Source organism: Eumetopias jubatus, unplaced genomic scaffold (genome assembly GCF_037043125.1).
Source record: "Eumetopias jubatus isolate StellerSeaLion01/CBP00866 unplaced genomic scaffold, mEumJub1_p1.0 scaffold_1, whole genome shotgun sequence".
Classification (NCBI taxonomy): Eukaryota; Metazoa; Chordata; class Mammalia; order Carnivora; family Otariidae; genus Eumetopias; species Eumetopias jubatus.
The window spans coordinates 206628298-206650469 of NW_028274807.1; the positions used below are offsets into that span (position 1 = coordinate 206628298).

Here is a 22172-nt window from a genome sequence, read left to right on the forward strand (position 1 = left end):
TCTCCCCATATCAGTCTCTAAGATGAGGGTGAGTTTGAAGGACGGACCCGCTGAGCAAGGGAACTGGAACAGACATTTTTCCTGCAATGACAGGATGCTGGGGAAATGCATTTCCTCTCCCGGACCCACGCGTTCCTTCTAGCCCCACCTGATCCAGCCACAGGTGGCTGCTTGAAGCCCTCAGCAAGCTGAGGTACAAATGCCCTAGATACTCCTTCCTCCTCTGCGGCCAGATCACCCCAAGGAGGAGCAGGAAGAAATAGGAGGAAAGAAAGGTCCAGGGAAGTACACTAACTCCTTGAGCCGTACAGCGAAGTCATTCAACTTGACAGCACAGGTGAAGGTGAATCCTGGCATATACTGGGTGCTCATTAACTATTCAGGGAAGAAAGTGACTTTCATAGCCATGAGCTCTAAGAACTGACCACTCAAAATGGGGTCCTCAGCCCATGTGCATTGGAATTACCAGCAGCTTCTTAGAGATGCAGAATCTTGGGCTCTAACCCAGACCCACAAAGGGAGTGGCTGTAATTTTTGTTTGCTTGTTTGTTTTTGCCATTGTCCCCAGCAAGGGGAGGAATTTATTTCCCTTCTCCTTGAGTCTGGACTGGTCTGGGACTACGTACCCAATAGTGCGCAGGAGAGGTTGTGCTGTGCCAGTTATGGGCAATAGAGGGCCGGCAGCCCAGGCTGACACTGGCCCTTGAAACGCATCCCCGGCTGCCATGCTGTGAGGAAGCCCGAGCCCTGTGGACGGACCTCACTTTTGTGCACCTCTGATCAACAGCCCCAGCTGATTTCCCAGCAAACCACGCGTATCAACTGCCAGCCACATGAAGGAGTCTTCTGGACATTCCAGCCCAGTTGAGCCTCCAGATAACCACAGCCCCAGATGATATCTCATGGTGCAAAACCATCTGCCTGAGCCCAGTTGACGTGCAGAGTCACAAGAGAAAATAAAATGGTCATTGCTTTATTCCACTAAGTTTTGGGGGCTGTTAAACAGTGATAGATCATTGGTATACCAACTGAATCAGAACTCATGTTTTCGCCAGATCTCCAGAGATTCGTGTGCATATCAAAGTTTGAGACGTACTGCTTTAAGTGACCTGGGTCAGGCACCTGGGTGACTCAGTCTGTTAAGCATCTGCCTTTGGTTCAGGTCATGATCTCAGGGTCCTGGGATCAAGCCCTGCTTCTCCCTCTCCCTCTGCCCTTCCTCCCACCCCCCCGTCATGCTCTCTCTCTCTATCTAAAATAAGTAAATAAAATGTTTTTTAAAAAAGAAAAAAGAGACCTGAGTCAGGCTCCGCAACATACCTTAGGAAACTTACCCTGTCTGTCCCTCAGTTTTTTTGTCAAATGAGGAGAAAAATCTATCCTTGCCAGGGCTGAGCATTTATGAACACCTACCATGTGCTGGGCAGTATTCTAGATGCTTGGGATGCAGCAGTGAGCATGGCGGACACTGTCCCTGCTGTCAAGGGGTTCACATCTAGTGGGGAGACAGTCAATGATTGATTGAATGAATGATGAAGGATGTATCAGACAGTGATTACAATGTGAGGGCTCCCAGGAGGAGGTGGCCTTTGAGTAGGTCCTGAATGAAGTGCCAGGGTCTGTGGGAAGTGTTGTTGAAAGGGCCCCACAGTCATGGGGTAATATGCCCAGCCTTGGGCACAAGTGAGTGTGTCCTTATTTCTTCGATACCCGCACCCTGATCACAGCCAACGTGTCCTTCAAGGAACCAGCCAATGTGGCAAAATTTGGTCCAATATTTAATCCAGAAGCAGGTATTGAAGACTGCTTCACCACATCCAAGAACTCGGACCCCCAAAGCCTCTGTGGCCATGGGAGGACAGAATCCATCCATCAGGGACTCCACACTCCCTGGATCAGGAGACAGGAGGCAGAAAGGTAGTAAGAGACCCAGTGTGAGAGGCAGGAAGCCTCAAGTGGGGACCTTCTTTGCTGAGTCAGAGGAGGCTGGAGCATCCATTTCCCATCCAACAAGGAATGTCCCAGCTGCCAAATCACAGAATTTGGCTTATGGAATGTCCCCTAGCCAGTGCTGGAGGGAGGACGGCCAGAGCACGCACTGAGAGGCAGAGGCTGATCCTTCTCCAGAGCCAGGCAGTGGACAAACGTGTCAGACCAGAGGTGGCAGTCACTCTGTGAGTCACCAGCCTCAGGTACAGCCCATCACCCCTCTGAGCTCCGTCTTCACTTCTGTAAAATGGGCTTGATAAAACCTCACAGAGGACTGCAAGCCTTCTGTCAGACACAGGCAGAGAGGACAGGAGAAAGTGCAACTCTAAGTGATAGGTGAATAATGGTTTCATCTATATACACAACTTATGGATGTGCGTATGGGTCTGTGTGTGCACACGTTTTGCATATGCTTTGAAAAAATTCCATCCACACATCCAAGTGGAATTGGAGAAAGTAGAATTGGAGTGTTTACCCTTCTAACTTGCTACTTGTCTCCGATTCTTGCTCTCTCCCTCACTGAGCTGCTATCACTTTTATCACGAAAATACTAAAAGGATTTGGCACAGGGTTGGGGAGGGGTGGCACATAGTCGGTGCACAAAACAGATGAGCAGTTTTTCTTTTGTCACCATGAAGACACACCTCCCAGGAGTCAGACTGGGGTCTCTGTAGAGCAAGCATGCAGGCTGCCTGGTGGCTGGACTCCCTCTTTTCCTTTCCTTGGCCGTTGGGAAGGAACACTTCGGGATTCAGCACAACAGAGTTCAGATCCCAGCCCTGCTCCTCACTGGCTGTGTGACCTTAGTCAAGTCACTTGCCCTCTCTGAGCTTCATGCCCTCCTCAGTAAAATGGAGAGAGGGACTTACACCTCCCAGGTGGTTCATTCTTCAACAACAAACTGCACTTGAGCACCCACTCTGTACCAGGCACGGTGCTAGGACCCGGGACCTGGGATGAACAAGACAAACGAGGTCTCTGGATGGTGGTGCTCAGGTCTGATGGGAGAAGCCAACAGGAAATAAGAGCGAGTCAGATGGTGGTGGTAATGAAGGAAATTAACACAGGGAGACATGCTAGCAAGTGACCAAGGGGGAATATTCAGACAGGGCAATCAGGAAGGGCTGCCCTGTGGAGGTGAACTTTGAGCAGAAACCTGAATGATGGGGAGGAGTGGGCCGTGAATAAAGACCACCCCTTGAAGCCATGCCAGGACTGGAAAGACCTAGCCCAGGGTGGGGCACCCATGTTTGTCTTACCCATGTTCATTCTCGCTTCTGTCCTCAAACGTGCTGAGACAACCAGGGCTGGTGGGGCCCCTGCAATCAGGGCAGTGGGAGCAGCGGGAAGCAGACCCGTTGGGGAAATCTGACCAGACATTCAGCCCAGAAGGTGGTATTGGGGTTTCATTCCACATAATCAAGAAGTCGAAACCGAGAGGCTCCTGATGAGGGCCTGTTGAGGGCAGGACCAGGTGGCAGAGCTGCCAGATTCCCGGCCAGAGCAGCAGAAGAGCAAATGAACTGGCTGAGGAGGCAGAAAGCCTAGAGGAAAACTCAAGAAAAGTTCAGAGGGCACGAAACAGCTAGGAACAACCACAGGGGTATTTTCGTAGGCACTGTACTTATTGATACCCTCCCTCCTCCCCCTCCTGCCCCTGCCCCTCCTGCTCCTTCTCCTCTCTTCCCCCTCCTTCCCCTCTTCCCACCCCTCTCTCTCCTCTCCCTCCTCTCCCCTCCTGCCCCTCCCGCCCTTCTCCCTCCTGCCCCTCCCCCTCCCCCTCCTGCCCCTCCCCCTCCTGCCCCTCCCCCTCCCTCTCCTGCCCCTCCCCCTCCTCTTCCTCCTGCCCCAGTCCTCTTGCTCCTCTTCCTTCTCTTCTCTCTCCCTCTCTGATTATTGGGGGATGATTGCTCACAGAAACTAGCCTGACCACCCCCAACACCCCAAGCCACAGAAGGGAGACTTGGAGAAGGGACCCTGGGGAAGTGTAGTCCTAAAAAGAGACCCTTTGCCCCCAAGTAGTAGATTACAGATGGCGGCAGCGAACTCTGCTAGCCCTTGAGAGGTGGTGATGATTAGTTTTTTGTGTCAGCTAGACTAGGCTACGGTACCCACTGTTAAACACTTACCAGGTGTTGCGGTGAGGTGTTTTGTACATGGGGTTAACACCTACAATCAGTTGACTTTAAGTAAAGGAGTAAATCACACCAAGTCACTGTAAATGGGCCTCATGCAGCCAGTTGAAAGGTCTTAAGAGCAGAAACTGAGGTTTCCCAGAGAAGAAATTCTGCCCTGAGACCACAACATCTACTCCTGCCTGAGTTCTCAGCCTGCTGGCCTGCTGGCTTACAGATTTCAGACTGGCCAGCTCCCCAGTCGCATGAGCCAACGGCTTAAGATAAATCTTCATATGTACATATATGTGTGTATATTTTTATCTTAAGATATATATATCTTGGGGCGCCTGGGTGGCTCAGTCGTTAAGCGTCTGCCTTCGGCTCAGGTCATGATCCCAGGGTCCTGGGATCGAGCCCCGCTTCGGGCTCCCTGCTCCACGGGAAGCCTGCTTCTCCCTCTCCCACTCCCCCTGCTTGTGTTCCCTCTCTTGCTGTGTCTCTCTCTGTCAAATAAATTTAAAAATCTTAAAAAAATTTTAAAAAGATATATATATCTTAAAAGAAAGAAATCTTAAGATAGAAATTTATATATAATCTTTATATCACATATAGATCTTAGGATAAATACACAGTATATAGATAGATGATAGTTGTAGATGGATGGATGGATGGATAGACAGACAGACAGATGATAGATAATGAATAAGTGATAGAGAGAGCTCGATGCTATTAGTTCTGTTTCCCTGGAGAACCCTGACTGATACAGAGGTAAAGTATCATTCCTTTCTCCTTGAAACCTGGCTGTCCTCTATGACTCCGGGGACTTGCAAATCTAGGTTGTAGGAAGACTTGTGACTTTCTTCCAGCCCCTTGGAACACATCTGCTTGGATTCAGCTGCCATGTTAAGAGGAAGCCCACACAACTCCCTGGAGAGGCCCCACGTTGAGAGGAACTAAGGACCCCAGTCAACAGTCAGCACCAAATTGTCAGCCACGAGAGTGAGCCACCTTGGATGTGGATTTTCTAGCCTCAGAAGAGCTGCCCCAGCTGACACCGCATTGAGTAGAGAAAACTGCCCCAGTTTTCTGTCCAAATCATAGCGAGCAAACTAAAGTTTGCCAGTTTCAGCTACTAAACTTCCTGGCTGTTTGTTATACAATAACAACTAACTAGAACAAATACATTTCCCAACATTGGAAGTCCTTTTAATAAATGGTCATGTGTGCAAAAATGTTTGTATGTACATTGAAAAATGTTCACATATGTGATTTTTTTCAAACTGACCAAAAAAAAAAAAAAATCACACCAAACTGCTGGGCTGGGGGTAGAGAGCAGAAGCCACTATGGGAAAATTTCCTTTTTAAATGTCTATACTTGCATAAACAAAAGCATGATTCCATTTCTACACTTGCATTTTTTTTAACCTCAAGCCAATGTAATATTTGAAAAGAGAGGATTTAAATGAATAAAGTACTTATAACAACCCACCCTGGCTCACAGTCAGTACCAAGAATGTGTTTGCCATTATTTCCCTTATTTTATAACAGAACGAGGACATGAGCACCAGCCAGGAGCCTTGAGTGTCTCTGGTGCACATATCAGGGACTTAACTGGTTGTGAATGCCCGCCCCCCACCCCAATTCATTCCCTTGGTCCTTAGCAAGGAGGAAGCTCTTCGGGGGGAGCAAGTGCCAGGGTCAGATGGCCCATGGTCAAAGCTCACCTTTGCCACTCTCCAGCTGTGTGACCTTGGGCGAGTGACTTGCCCTCTCTGAGCCTCAGGTTCCTTCTTGGTAAAAAATGGCATAGTAATAGGCTTGTGAGGATTGGAGGAGTGACTTGTGTGTCTTGATTCGGTTTTCCCAGAAGTAGACTCTAATGCAAGGCTTCAAGTACAAAAACAAAAACTGTATTCTGAGACAGGAATTCAACTGCAAATTGTTCCTTTGGGAAGTGACCCCAGGAGATGCCAGTAGGGCAGTGAGACAGAGTGAAACAGAGAAGAAAAGGCAGCAGGGAAATGGGGCTTTGTCAAAGAAGTTCCCACTTGGGGCAGCTGGCGCTCAGTCCCTCTGGGGATCTCTGGGAGACAGCAGAGAACAGGAGCCCACCAGTCATTACTCAGGGCCAGGGCCAAGGGCATTATTTCTCCAGAATGTCCTGCCGGCTGCAACAGGGTGGAGTTTGGACAGTGGCCTGATGTGGACACTTACAGTTATTCAGTGAGTGAGGGTGAGGTTCTCCCTCCTCTCTTCCCAATACATCCACACACAGTCTCACACACACACTCTCACTCATAGATATATACATGTATACTCACAAACGCACACATGTGTGCACACACAATCTCATGCACACATGTACTCACACAGTGCACCCACACTCCACAGTTGCACACGTACACACACTCACATGCACGTATGGTCACTCACGTGCACACATCCACACACTTACTCACACACATGTGCACATACCCATGCAGTCACATGCACACACTCTCATACACACATTGGACTAATGGAGACCAGACGCCGTAGAGTTGGTTGTCCCTCAGCCGTCCAGCAGAGGGAGCCTCCGACACACTCAGGAGAGGAAGGAGACCCACAGCAACCAGTGACTGGCCCAGGCCTGCGTGTGTCTGGAGAATCGGACACGCAGATGCAGCAGGTCCCGGGGATCCACGGGCCCCATGCCTCCCCTCCTCCCTCCCTCATTCACTCACCATCACCGACCTTAGCGGAAAGTTAATATGCATGAGAAGCATGATGAAAAATCCACCTGGCAAAGGAGAACCGAAGTGCAGAAAGGGCCAGTCACGTGCCCAAGGTCACCGCTAGAAAGGGGCCAGAGCTGGGGTTTGAACCCACATATGTCGCCTCCCAAGACCAAGTTTGTTTTGCTGGAGGGCTGGGGGATTCCCCGATCCCAGCACGCGCCACCCGGGGGCGCCGCAGGACACACACCGCTGTGGCCTCTAGCACCACGCCTCCTGGCTTTGACTTCTCTCCACGCCCCCGCACCCACCCCGCTCCACCCACGCCTGCCGACACCCCCTTATAGGCAAAGTGAGGCGAGGGTCCCAGACCAGCACTAGAAGCCTGGGGGTGTAAGCCACCCCTCTGAGGCCACGTTATGAGGACACTGTTGGACCTTGGGTGAATCATCTCACTCTAGGGAACTTCGTTTCCACCCCCATTAAAAGAGATAATGACAGTACCCATATCATAATAACAGTACCGGTGAGAATTACGTGCGAATATTTGGAGGGCACAAAGGAAGCTCTCAACCAACTTTAAATCTCATTATGGTTATATCAACTTTGGAGACCCCGAGGGCTTGGTCCTGAAACCCCTCCATCTTGGACGCACACGGGTGTACCCAGGAGAGCGCACGCGCCCGCGCGCACACACACACACACACACACACACACACACACACACACACACACACACACACACAGGGACTGCACTAATCTTGGGGCTTTTTAAACAATCATCTAGGGCACCTGGGTGGCTCAGTTGGTTAAGCGACTGCCTTCGGCTCAGGTCATGATCCTGGAGTCCCTGGATCGAGCCCAGCATCGGGCTCCCTGCTCGGCAGGGAGTCTGCTGCGCCCTCTGACCCTCCCCCCTCTCGTGCGCTCTCTCTGTCAAATAAATAAATAAAATCTTAAAACAAAAACAAAAACAATCATCTAAGTGCTGAGGTATTCCAAACTTATATCACCAGCCCGGAACTCCCTCCCGAATTCAAGACCTGCCTATCCAACTGCCCGCTTGACATCTCCAACTCCTCCTGGCCTAAACTGACATGCTGATCTCAGTCCCTCACCACCCCCCCCCCAAAAAAACCTTACTCTATTAAGCATTCTCCATCTCAAGGTGTCACTTCTATCTTTCCAGGGGCTCAGATCCAAACTCGGGGTCCTCCCTTTCTCCTGAATCCCTCATTCAAAGTATCAGCAAACCTGCCAGCTCTACCTTCATAAAGCACCCTGTCATCAGAATCCAAGCACCTGTCTTCACTCTACAGCCCCCAGCTTGCTTGGAGCCATTGTCATCTCTCACCTAGACAAATCTGGTCACCCCATCTGATCTCCCTAGTCCCATCTTCACTTCACAGTCTCTATTCAACATAGCAAGCAAAGACTGTATGACAAATTTTGTACCTCCTCTGCCCAGAACCCTCCATGGCTCCCTATTTCTGTCACAATACAATCAGTGGACTGCAAGGCTCTGTGTGACCTGCTCCCATCCCCTGCCTGCCCTCATCTCTTTTCATGCTCCTCCTCCAGCCACACTGATCTCCTCAATGCCCCCTAAACACCCCAAGCTTGTTCCTACCTCAGGGCCTTTGCATTGTTTCTCTCTACCTCGAACATTCTTCTAAATATCCACATGGCTCCTGCCCTCTCCTATCTAAAGTTTGTTGAAATGACCCCTTCTCAGTGAGGGTTTCACTGATGATTGAACAACCTCTCCCCCCACCAGCATTACTGAACACCCCCCAACACTTACCCAGCTCAATTTTTTCATAACACGTATCACTTCTCTCACACAGGCCAATGCAGTTACCCCTTCTGGTCTCCCTAATCTGACCCTTGCTTTTCCACTTAGCCAAAAGAATACTATAAAGACCAAATGACAAATCTTTTGCTCTGCTCAGAACCCTCCCATAGCTCCCCATTTCTGTCACAATAAAAGTCAAAATCCTCCAAGGGCCTGTGTGAATTTACTTATTTGCTTATTTTTTATCCGTCATCTGTTAACAACCCCCCACCCCCACAGCAAATGTCAATTATGTAAGGGCTCAAATACAGCCTGGCTCACAGCAGATGCTCAATAAATATTTGATGAATTAATACAATTATTGTAGATACCATCACCACCCCATCTTCTGCATCATCGTGTCAGGGACTATGCCGTCATAAGTTCCCCCAGCCAGAGACCTGGGAATCACCCCTACCTCCTCCCTCACCTCAGCCCCGCAGCTAGTCACCCCTCCTGTCCTGCACACCTCAGTCTCCCTCTTCCCCAGATTTCCAGCCCCCAGTGCCCCCCCTTCCAAGCCACCTCCCTGCCAGCCCACATCTGACCATGTCCTGTCCTGCCCCCTGCTCACATACCCTCTATAGCTCCCTATTGCCCTCACAATAAGGCCCTAAGTGAGATGTGGCCCGCAGTTCCTGGCAGTTGGCCCCTGACCAACCTTCCTCCATTCTGCCCCCCTCCTCTAGATCCAGCCACCCTGGAGTGGTGTTCCTCGAGAACACCACGCTCTCCCTCACCTGGGGACTTTTGCAGATGCTGTTCCTCCCATCTGACATGCTCTTCTCTCCTTTGTCACAACTCAGCTTGTACCCTCACTTCAGCATCGGAGAAGCTCTCCCTGAGCCACCCCCTGTTGTGTTCGCAGAGCACCAGGGCTTCTCATTTGGAGCACTTGTCATGGATTATAAATAAACTTACATGTGGAATTATTTGTACAACATCTGTCCCCTGTTCTCCCAAGGACAGGAATTGGGCCCAGCTGTGCTCCTGGCCCAGTGCCAACGAACACTTAATTAATATGTGGTCTGTTGATGAAGTAAATGAATGCACAAACTGTCCCAAAAAGCCTGAGTTTATGTCTGAGGGCAAATGGCTTCCCAGCCTCCTAGCCCACAGCTTCCCTCACGTACCTCCCAATAGCCCAGGGACCTTCATTTCCTTCCTGGGCCCCAGGGGAAGTGTCTGGCTGAGCTAGGCGGTGAACGATGGGGGACGTCTGCATCCCTTGCTTTTATTCTACAAAAATCAGAACACTCAGCGAAGGGCCTTTCAGCAAGGGAGGAAGGAAGGGGCTTGTGAGGGAGGGTCTAGATTTACAAAACAGCAGAAGCACATATCCTGAGCCCTGGGATGCAGCCAGATGTCAGAGGAGTTCGCCCAAATGAGCTGGGAGCCTCAAGAAGGTGATGTCCGGGTTCAGGGCTCTAACTTCGGGCTCCAGTTCCCAAGTCCTCAACTTGGAAGCCAGCCGGAATCCACGGGGGACTGGTCCTGAATCCCAGAGGCCTTAGGTGTTGGGTCTTAAGTCCTTGGGTGGCTGGGTGGGTGGGGCCTGAGACCCTGAATGCTCTGGATCCTGGGAGGGGTCTGGGCCCAAGGGGATTTGGCCAAGCCTGATCCCTCAAGCAGGAGAGCCGGAACGGGCCCTCAGGGGACAGGACCTGGACCTCAAGGGGCAGGACCAGACCGCCAGGAGGCGGAGCCTTGTCGTGAGGGGCGTGGCTTGCACCATCAGGCTTCTCCGCCTAGGAGCCTGGTCTTCTGGGAGCCGAACGTGAACTTCGAGGGGCGTGGTTTCTGCCCTCAGGATCTTGGGGGCGGGGCCTGGTCCCTCGGGGGCGGGGCCTGGGCCTCTCCGGGCGGGGCTTGGGCCCCCGGGGTTCCGCAGGGAGGCGCCGGTGCTCAGGCCCGCGGAGGCAGCGGCTCCACGTTGAGCCAGATGCCGTTCTCCGTGCGCAGGATGAGCTCGGGCTTCCGCCGCACCTTGCGCGTTCGGTCCACGCTCAGGCGGAAGCGCAGCAGCGTCAGCGCCACGGCCACGCGCATCTCGGCCATGGCAAAGCTCTGTCCGATGCAGTTCCTAGAGGAAGGGGCACAGGTGTGGGGCTCAGGCTCAGCGGCTGTGTGAGCCAGGAAGGGGGGAGTCCCGGGGTAAATGACCTCCCCCTCTGAGCCTCAGTTCCTTCATCTATAAAATGGGGGCAGGGGCATCAGAGTCGTTGGGAGCATATGAGCCCAGAACTCAGGGCCTGGCACACAGTAGTTGATCAGTACCCAGGGATACTTTCACAGAGTCTGATTAGGGGACATCCTGGTAAACTGAAAGCATGAAGAGGGTGCCGGGGTTGGCAGAAAGCACATCTGGGTGGGAGGTGGTCTCTGCACATCCCTGACCTTCCACTGGCCTCGGTGACCCTCCTATGTTTGACCTGGACTGAGGGAAATAGAAGAATTACCTGGGTCCTGCGGAGAAAGGCACGTAGGCCAGTGGGGAGCGCTGCTGTGGGTTGTCCGGGTCAAAGCGATAGGGGTTGTACACCTAGGCGGGATTAGCCTGGGGGTGAGTCTGGGGGCCTGGCCCAACAGCTTGGCCCCCATCCTTCAGCTGGACAGAAAGAACCTCACTACAATCCAGCCACACCCTCTTTCTGTTATTCAAGCATGCCAGGCTCATTACAACCACAGGGCCTTTGCACTTCTTGTCTCCTCTGCCTGGAACAGGCTTCTCTCTGCTCTTCACACTTTTCAGGTCTCAGCTCAAATATCTCTTCCTCCTCAACGCCTTTCTTCACCACTTGAGATAAAGTGCCCCCACCCCACTCCAGTTTTTATTTCCTTTGTGCATGTATCAATAACGACAATGATAGTTTTTGCTTATTTTCTTCCCCTGAACTTCACCATGAGCTCCATGAGAGCAAAGGCAGTAACTTTCTCTGTCCTCAGTGCCCAGCACAGAAGCTGGCACACAGGAGGTGTTCAATAAATATTTGTGGACCTAATGAATCAACAGTGGGTGAATGGATGGGGGAAGGGCACTCAAGCTCTATACCCAGCCAGGCCATCTGGGTCCCTGGGGAGCAGAGTAGGGAGGTCTCACGGCCCAGGACCACCCCTTCTGGGGAGTAAGAAGTTGAGGGAATGGAGAATTGAGGCAGGAGCTCACCTTGGAGTCAGGCCACACAGTGGGGTTGTGGTGGGTCCCATAGATGCTGACCAGGCAGATAATTCCTGTGGGGAGGGTGGGGTCAGTGGGGCCATTGGAGCTGAGGGGAACCAAGGCCTTCTCTGAAGATCTCCTCCTTCCCTGCTCTTCCTGGAGCCATGCTGTTCCCATGAGCCATCTGCTACTCTTTCCTGCCCATCCTTCTCTGAAAAATTCTGCTGCTGTGTCCACTCCCCCTGCAGCTCCCTAAAGGGTCCCTTCACCTTTCTAGCTGCCACGCTGGCCACACAGGGATCTTTCTCACGCACATATCTGACATTGTTCCTCCTCAGCTCAAATACCTCCCTTGGCTCCCTACTATCCTGAAGATCAAGTTCAAATGCCTCAACCTAGCATTCAAGTTCTTTCACTACCTGCACCCTGAGACTCTGCTCCATAAATATGCTCTCTCTTTCACTTTCAACCTCCAAGGCTCATCTCTCATGTTGCCTCTTCTAAGCAGCCCTCCCTGCATTTCACCCCAGATAAAGTCATTGCTCCTTATTTTGGGCTGTTCCAGCCCCTGTTCCTCCTTTAGCCCATCCTTAACCCCATGTGACTGGGATTTCTGTGCCCTGCTGTGTCTCCCTCAGATTGGGTGGTACTCAAGGCCTGGTTCTGGGAACGAGGCCTCTCTAGATCTCCAGCATCACTTGGGCTTAGTCTCCAAGGGGTATCTGGCAACTGAATGAAACCGTCCCTCCCCTACCTGCACCCTCACGGGGCCCATGCTGCCACACCCACTCTTGCCTTTCCACCCAAACTCACCCATCTCTGTCTCCCCCTGGGAGAGACGCTGGGTCTCCTCCCTCCTCCCTCCTCCCGGAAGCAAGAGCCACACAGAGAGATGCCCCATCTACAGGGAGGGTGCACCTGGGACAGGCATGACCAGGCCCCCCCTAGGCAGCAGAGCAGCCCAGCGGCCAGGAGGACATCATGGGCACCTTTGGGGATGATGCGCCCATCTGGAAGCTTGATGTCCTCCGTGCAGCGGCGGGAGACCAAGGTCACTGGTGGGAACTGGCGTAGGCTCTCCTTGATGCACATGGTGGTGAAGGGCAGCTGAGTCAGGTCGTCCCTGGGGAGCATGGAACGTGGAATGGTGGGTGACTTGAGGCCAGGCCACAGCAAAAAACATCCCCTTCCCCAAACACACGCATGAACACACACACGCCCATGCACATGCACATGCATTCAGAAGCAACCACACAGGAAACCAATCCAGGATCTCAGACTTGCCCCAGCTTCCCGCATTTGTAGTTGGGGCATGAGCATATCACTAATCCTCAGCATGCAAAATATCTGACCCTAAACCAATCAAAGCAGCACCAGCAGGCTTCTGCAGGCCCAGCATTAACCCTTTAACTGATGAATAATGTCAGAGGACAGCTGGGAGGGGTGCCAGGATAGGCAGGGGCGCCCGGGGCCACAGCAGTTTACCAGCCTGTATGGATCAATTTCAGTATTTAAAAACCCATACATCCTCTCCTTATGCTCTTATTAACTTTTTTCCACTGGACTCCAGGGCCCCAGATTGGATTAATTATAACCCTTGGTCCATGATCTGGATCACTTTCTTTCTCTTTCAAAGAAATTTTATGTCGCTACCTTAAAGGGCAAACAGCATGCCTGGGATAAAAGTGCCCATAACATAGACACCACTGGGAAAACAGAGGAGTTATTAAATTCTAGCTAGTCGTGAGAAACTGAGCCGTCTTATCCCTTCATTAAAAAAGCAGATTCAGGGGCGCCTGGGTGGCTCAGATGGTTAAGCGTCTGCCTTCGGCTCGGGTCATGATCCCAGGGTCCTGGGATCAAGTCCCGCATCGGGATCCTTGCTCAGCAGGGAGCCTGCTTCTCCCTCTGCCTGCCCCTCCCCTTGCTTGTGCTCTCTCTTTCTCTGATAAATAAATAAAATCTTTTTCAAAAGGCAGGGGGGCAGATTCGCAAGGAGTTCAAGATACAATGGCATCCAACTGAGAGTGTCTCCCTGACATCAAAACCTAAAAGGTGGGCACTGGGGCGCCTGGGTGGCTCAGTCGGTTAAGCGGCTGCTTTCGGCTCAGTCATAATCCCAAGGTCCTGGGATCGAGCCCAGCATCGGGCTCCCTGCTCGGCGGGGAGCCTGCTTCTCCCTCTTCCTCTGCCTGCCTTTCTGCCTACCTGTTCTCTCTCTGTATCTCTCTGCCAAATAAATAAATAAAATCTTAAAATAAAATAAAATAAAAGGTGGGCACTGAACAGAAAAGAGCTTTCTTTCTCACTGTTGGATGCTATGTATTGCTGTGTTTCCTTTGAGACATCCAGAATCAGCTCTACATGGCACATATCTAAAGTAAATTGGATTATTTTTCCCAATTCTTCACTCCCCCACCCACCTCACACCTGTGTTTGAATTATACACCCCGTGCGCTCTGCATGTGATTCTGCAGTGTCTTCTGCTCAGGTGAGTGGAATGTATGTCCTGTCCCATTCATGCTGGACTTGGCCCTGTGACTTGCTTTAGCTAAATGGAATGTTACAATGTAAGCAGAGGTTTTAAACTGTGGCTCTTTGTGCTTCGGGAATCTGCCTTGAGAAGAATGTGCCCAGGGTAGCTGCTAGTTCAAGGAGAATGAGGAGATATGTGGAACAGACCTGAACCCACACATCTGTTTGGACGCCACCCCACTCAACAACACCCAGCAGGAGCAAGAGTAATATACAGGCAAGAGCAAGAAATGTGTGCTGACCAGAGAAAGAAAGAAATGCAAGCTCTAGACTCAACCTGCCGCTACCATCCCCCCGACCCTAAACCGACCACTCCAGCTCTTCCAGCTCCCGGCCTTTCATGACTTCCTGGATCTCTTCCCGGCACTTCTCCTGGTACTCTGGATACTTGGCCAAGTTGAAGAGCACCCATGAGAGCCCACTGGACGTTGTGTCATGACCTGTAGGCAGAGGAGGAGCTAAAACAGAGGCTGCCTGAAGACAGCGAAGATGCGATTTTCAGACAACGGGGCCCCTCCTGGCCTCCCCCAGCCTCACCCCACGTCCTCACCTTCAAACATAAAGGTGTCCGCCTCAGCTCGGATGTCCTCATCGGACAGTTCCTTCCCATCTTCATCCTGGGATGAGCCGGAGAGGACGCTCAGCCCACTTCATCCCACCCTCCACATCCCAGGGCTCCTCTGAAGTCAAGATATTGGCCCCTCTCTCAAGCCAAGCTGCAGGGGGAAGGATTCCAGGCAGACAGAGGTATGTAGCTTGTCTAAGAAAGATGGAAAGCGGGGCGCCTGGGTGGCTCAGATGGTTAAGCGTCTGCCTTCGGCTCAGGTCATGATCCCAGGGTCCTGGGATCAAGCCCCACATCGGGCTCCTGGCTCAGCGAGGAACCTGCTTCTCCCTCTCCCTCTGCCTCTCTCCCTGCTCATGCTCTCTCTCTCTCTCTGTATCTCTGTGTCTCAAATGAATAAATAAAATCTTTAAAAAAAAAAAAAAAGAAAGATGGAAAGCGGGAGGGAGAGTGAAAGACGAAGGGAAGAAGGGAGTTTGTGTTTCTTGAGTAGCTGCTAGCACCAGAGAGCCTGCTGGATGCCCAGCCATGATCTGCGATCACACCTCGTGACCATCATGTCATAAATGGGGAAACTGAGGCTCGGAGGGGAGAGTCAGAGGCCTAAGGTCAAGCATCCACTAAGCTGCAGGGCCAGAACTGGAACGCAGGACTGTCTGAATCCAGAACCCAAGCACTGCTCAGAAATTCCACAGAAGCAATGTCTGCAACTGCCACATTTCTTCAAAGTCTTGTCATTTCATCATCATAAGTCTGGTGGCAACATTGTGCCCCCGCCCCCGCCTCCAGAACTCATACGGACCCAGGAACCCCTCAGGAACTCAGCATGTGACCGTATTTGGAGACAGGGCCTTTAGAGAGGTAATTCAATTATAATGAGGTCCTTACGGTGGGCCCTAGCCCCACATGACTGGTGTCCCTAGAAGAAGAGGAAATTTACACAGAGTCCCAAGCAGAGGGAAGACAACGTGAAGACACATGAGAAGGTACCATATACAAGCCAGGGAGAGAGGCCTCAGAAGAAGCCAACCCGGTCAACACCTTGACCTCAGACTTTTAGCCCCCAGAACCTTGAGAAAATTAATTTCTGTGGTTTAACTCCCCCAGTCCGTAGCACTTTGTTACGGCAACGCTAGCTAACTAAAACAGTAAGTCTTACGAGTGCTGCACCCGCCTGCATCCCAGATCTATGTTACTTTGGACCTTTATCATTTTATGTAGTCGGTGCAATTCTCAAGGAGGCCGTCCGGGGCCGGGCTCCACCCTCCAGGGCCCAGTCTCACCCGCGCCAGGAGCAGCACATCGATGAAGTCCAAGGTCTTGCCCTGCTTGCCCTTCAGCCAGGCCTCAGCCCCCTGCTGGCGGAGTGCCCGCCGCCGCTCCTGGATGACGTCCGTGGTGAAGCGGTGCACGGTGTCACAAGCCTGCCGGAATCGCCGCCCGTCTGCCGTGAGGTAGTAGATGAAGTCTATGTGATGATGCAGACGATACTGGCGCTGGACCACCAGGGCACTCAGCTCAATGATGGCCGAGATGTAATCGCTCATCTTCCTGTGGGGGAGGTGGGGTGGGGGGAGAAGAGACATGAGCTCAGGCCTGGCCGCTAAGACAAGCTTCTCCTCCCCATGCAGAGGTAACAGAGAGAGGCCCTGTATAGACTAGATTTTCTTATTTTCTTGTATTCTTTATGCCCTGCCAGCCAAGGCCTTGGTAACTGGAGAGACAATGCCCCTCACAGAACCAGCCAGTTCTTAGAGACGGCCGATAATTCACCCAACAGCATGCCTTTCATATGAAAACCAAACAATCCAGAGCCCATACGCTGAAATTTATCAGGCGGAGCCTCTCTCTCCAGGCCTTAATCACCCCAGGGCCAGGTACTGGAGACAACTAGGGACAGCCCCTATCCTCCAGGGCCCTCTGAAGGTATTCAAACTAGCCAATCGTAAGCCTGCACCCTGCCATACTGTTCCTTCTCACGGAAACCACAAAAAAAGACTCCCGCCACGCTTTCTCCTGACTGACACGGTGCTTCCCTGTGTGGCCTTCAGTGATGTGGCATGCCCCTCCTCTTGAGAACTGTAAGTAACAAACTATTTTTTAATGGCAATCATCTGATCTGTTGGCCTCATCATACCTGAATAAAACCAAAATCCAGGTACATTTTAAAACAGGCCCAAAGGGGAACCCTCCCACACTGTTGGTGGGAATGCAAGCTGGTGCATCCACTCTGGAAAACAGTATGGAGGTTCCTCAAAAAGTTGAAAATAGAGCTACCCTATGACCCAGCAATTGTACTACTGGGTATTTACCCCAAGGATACAAATGTAGTGATCTGAAGGGGTACGTGCACCCCATTGTTTATAGCAGCAATGTCCACAATAGCCAAACTGTGGAAAGAGCCAAGATGTCCATCAACAGATGAATGGATAAAGAAGATGTGGTATATATATACAATGGAATATTACGCAGCCATCAAAAATGAAATCTTGCCATTTGCAATGATATGGATGGAACTAGAGGGTATTATGCTAAGCGAAATAAGGCAATCAGAGAAAGACAATTATCATATGATCTCACTGATATGAGGAATTTGAGAAACAAGACAGAGGATCATAGGGGAAGGTAGGGAAAAATGAAAAAAGACAAAACCAGAGAGGGAGAAAAACCATAAGAGACTCTTAATCTCAGGAAACAAACTGAGGGTTGCTGGAGTGGTGGGGGTGGGAGGGATGGGTGGCTGGGTGATGGACATTGGGGAGGGTATGTGCTATGGTGAGCAATGTGAATTGAGTAAGACTGATGAATCACAGATCTGTACCCCTGAAACAAATAATACATAATATGTTAAATAAATTAATTAAATTAAATAAAACAGGCCCAAAGGATTAAGACTTCCAAATAGACATAACATCACTAAGACTAAATGCCTACAAGCCACAGAGTGGGAGAACTCCTATTCCTGATGGCAAACTTGTATCTAAAATATAAAAAGAGGTCTTAAAATGCAATAAGAGACAAATAACCAAATTTAAAAACGGGCAAAGCATACGAATAGACATTTCTCCAAAGAAGATATACAAATGGCCAAACAGTGCATGAAAAGATACTTAACAGCACTAGTCACTAGGGAAATGCAAATCAAAACCACAATGAGATGCCGCTTCACCCTAACTAGGAATGGCTAGAACCAAAAAGACAGATAATAGCAAGTGTTTAAAAAAAAATAACAAGTGTTGGTAAGGGTGTGGAGAACTTGGAGTCCTCACACACTGCTGGTAGAAATATAAAATGGCACATCTACTTTGGGAAAAATGTCTAGCAGTTCCTCAAAACTTAAACAAAGATTATCACATAACCCAGCAATTCCACTCCTAGGTACAGACTTAAAAAATCGAAAACATCTGGGGAGGCGGAGCAAGATGGAGGAGGAGTAGGAGACCTAGATTTCGTCTGGTCTTAGGAATTCAGCTGAATAGGGATCAAACCATTCTGAACACCTACGAACTCAACAGGAGATCGAAGAGGAGAGTAGCAACAACTATCTGAACAGAGAAGAGACCACTTACTGGAAGGTAGGACGTGCGGAGAAGTGAATCCGAGGCAATATTCGGGAGGATAGACGGCGGGGGAGGGGCCCCCGTCGGCCGCTTCTGGCAAGTGATAGAGCCGCGGAGCACAAAATCGGACCTTTTAGAAGTCGGCTCTGCTGAGGGACGTCGCTGCAGTGGCTAAGCGGGGGTGGAATCCTCCCGGGACAGTGTGGTCTCAGGACCCTCGGGGTCACAGAAAGACCGGGGGTGCCTGAGTGCGGCAGAGCTCCCAGGTATTGGAGCAGGGAAGCTGGCTGCAGAGACGGAGCCGAGGCGTGGGCTCTCAGCTCCGGGTTGCCATAAACTGTGATCCGCGGCCCAGTCGGGCCACTGCTCCTCCAGCAGGGACCCAACAAGCGGCAGAGCCGGAGAGACTCCCTTCCTCCCCCGGGAGGAGCGGCGCAGAAACGCACCGCAGGGATCTGCTGGGTTTGGAGACTCCACACGGGGTCGGGTGCCAGAGATAGCAACGCTCGGTCACAGGCCGGGTGAGCACGGAGTGCAGCCGGAGACCGGGGAGACGGGAGTGACTGCTTTTCTCTGGGGGCGCACTGAGGAGCGGGGCCCCAAGTTCTCAGCTCCTCCAGGTGGAGATTGGGAGGCCACCATTTCTGCCCTGGTCCTCCAAGGCTGTACGGAGAGCTTGCAGGGAACAAAAGCTCCTGAGATCAAACCCGAGCAGCTTGCTTAGCCCGGACCGACAAGGGCGGGGCAATTCAGCCTCCAGCAAAGACATTTCGAAACCACAGGAACAGGCCCCTCCCCCAGAAGATCAGCACGAACAGCCAGCAAGCCAAGACCAAGTTTACCGATCAAGGAGAACGGGAGAACTCCAGCGCTAGGGGAATACTGCACATAGAATTCATGGCTTTTTTTTACCATGATTCATTAGTTCATCAAAGTTAATTTTTGTTAACTGTTTTTTTTTTTACTTTTCTTTTTCACTTTTTCAACCAACATCTTATCAGTCCCTTTTTAAAAAAAAAAAAAACATTTTTTATTTTTCATTTCTAGAGTCATATTTTATCCCTTCATAGTAGTTACCCTTATTTGTGGCATATATATATAAGTTGTTCTCTCTTTAAAATTTTGAGATACAGTTTCTTCTAACAGATCAAAATATACCCCAAATCACTAGTGTATGGCTTTGTTCTAGTCTCCTGCCTGATCACAGTCTCTTCCTTTTTCCTTTTTTTTCTTCTTAAATCTTCTTCTTTCTTTTTTCAAACAACTTCTTATCTTATCAAGTCCTTTTATAAAATCTTTTATAATTTTCATCTTTACAATCATCTTCCATCCCTTCATTGTATCAACCCATATGTTGTACATATATGTCTTTCTTCCTTTAAAATTTTAGGAGGCACTTTTTTCTAACAGACCAAAATACGCCCAAAATCTAGTGTGTGGCACTGCTCTTGCACTAGCCTGATCATATTTGATCATATTCTGCTTTTTTTGTATTGTTCTGTTTTTATCTTTTTTCTTTTTTTCTTTTTTCCTCTTTCTTTTTTCTTTCTTTCCCTTTCTTTTCCCCTGGTTTCAGATCTTTTCTGATTTGTATACAGTATATTTGCTGGGGACGTTGTAAACCTGTTAGCATTTTGTTCTCTCATTCATCTATTCTCCTCTGGACAAAATGACAAGACGAAAAAAATCACCTCAGCAAAAAGAACAAGAGGTAGTACCATCAGCCAGGGACCTACTCAATACGGACATTAGTACGATGTCTGACCTAGAGTTCAGAATCATGACTTTAAAGATACTAGCTGGTTTTGAAAAAAGCGTGGAAGTTATTAGAGAAACCCTTTCTGGAGAAATAAAAGAACTAAAATCTAACCAAGTCGAAATCAAAAAGTCTACTGATGAGGTGCAATAAAAAATGGGGGCACTAACTGCTAGGATAAATGAGGCAGAAGAGAGAATCAGCGATATAGAAGACCAAATGATGGAAAATAAAGAGGCTGAGAAAAAGAGGGAGAAACAACTACAGGATCACGAGGGCAGAATTCGAGAGATAAGTGATACGATAAGATGAAACAACATTAGAATAATTGGGATCCCAGAAGAAGAAGAGAGAGAGGGGCAGAAGGTATATTGGAGCAAATAATAGCAGAGAACTTCCCTAATGTGAAGAAGGAAACAGGCATCAAAATCCAGGAGGCACAGAGAACCCCTCTCAAAATCAATAATAATAGGTCAACACCCCGACATCTAATAGTAAAACTTACGAGTCTCAGAGACAAAAAGAAAATCCTGAAAGCAGCTCGGGTGAAGAGATATGTAACTTACAATGGTAGAAACATTAGATTGGCAACAGACCTATCCACAGAGACCTGGCAGGCCAGAAAGGACTGGCAAGATATCTTCAGAGCACTAAACGAGAAAAATATGCAGCCAAGAATACTATATCCAGCTAGGCTATCACTGAAAATAGAAGGAGAGATAAAAAGCTTCCAGAACAAACAAAAACTAAAGGAATTTGCAAACACGAAACCAGCCCTCCAAGAAATATTGAAAGGGGTCCTCTAAGCAAAGAGAGAGCCTAAAAGCAGCAAAGATCAGAAAGGAACACAGACAACATACAGTAACAGTCACCTTACAGGCAATACAATGGCACTAAATTCATACCTTTCAATAGTTACCCTGAATGTAAATGGGCTCAATGCCCCAATCAAAAGACACAGGCTATCAGATTGGATTAAAAAACAAGACCCATCAATATGCTGTCGGCAAGAGACTCATATTAGACCCAAAGACACCCCCAGATTGAAAGTGAGGGGGTGGAAAACCATTTACCATGCTAATGGACACCAAAAGAAAGCTGGGGTGGCAATCCTTATATCAGACAAACTAGATTTTAAATCAAAGACTGTAATAAGAGATGAGGAAGGACACTATATCCTACTTAAAGAGTCTATCCAACAAGAAGATCTAACAATTGTAAATATCTATGCCCCGAACATGGGAGCAGCCAATTATATAAGCCAATTAATAACAAAAGCAAGGAAACACATTGACAACAATACAATACTAGTGGGGGACTTTAACACCCCCCTGACTGAAATGGACAGATCATCTAAGCAAAAGATCAACAAGGAAATAAAGACTTTAAATGACACACTGGACCAAATGGACTTCACAGACAATTTCAGAACATTCCATCCCAAAACAACGGAATACACATTCTTCTCTAGTGCCCATGGAACATTCTCCAGAATTGATCACATCCTAGGTCACAAATCAGGTCTCAACCGGTACCAAAAGATTGGAATCATTCCCTGCATATTTTCAGACCACAATGCTTTGAAACTAGAACTCAATCACAAGAGGAAAGTCGGAAAGAACTCAAATACATGGAGGCTAAAGAGCATCCTACTAAAGAATGAATGGGTCCACCAGGAAATTAAAGAAGAATTTAAAAAAATTCATGGAAACCAATGAAAATGAAAACACAACTGTTCAAAATCTTTGGGATACAGCAAAGGCAGTCCTGAGAGGAGGGTATACAGCAATACAAGCCTTTCTCAAGAAACAAGAAAGGTCTCAAATACACAACCTAACTCTACACCTAAAGGAGCTGGAGAAAGAACAGCAAATAAAGCCTAAACCCAGCAGGAGAAGAGAAATAATAAAGATCAGAGCAGAAATCAATGAACTAGAAACCA

At 49.6% G+C, this 22172-nt stretch overlaps 1 protein-coding gene across 5 annotated transcripts in view; it reads right to left on the minus strand.

Annotated features, from left to right (window-relative positions):
* Positions 1-9868: 9868 nt before the first annotated feature.
* CYP4F22 (cytochrome P450 family 4 subfamily F member 22) overlaps positions 9869-22172 on the minus strand; it is a 73258-nt gene continuing 60954 nt past the window's right edge. For 4 of the 5 annotated variants that reach the window (XM_088016766.1, XM_028095308.2, XM_028095307.2 and 1 more), the window contains 6 exons: positions 16198-16465; positions 14900-14966; positions 14660-14789; positions 12804-12937; positions 11821-11885; positions 9869-10737 (listed from right to left, as the gene is read on the minus strand). In XM_088016766.1, coding sequence (XP_087872892.1) covers positions 10279-10737; positions 11821-11885; positions 12804-12937; positions 14660-14789; positions 14900-14966; positions 16198-16465 — 1123 coding nt within the window. In that variant the 3' untranslated portion in view covers positions 9869-10278. Of the gene's footprint in view, positions 10738-11113; positions 11197-11820; positions 11886-12803; positions 12938-14659; positions 14790-14899; positions 14967-16197; positions 16466-22172 lie in introns of all 5 variants that reach the window. The other variant, XM_028095309.2, reaches the window with a different exon arrangement.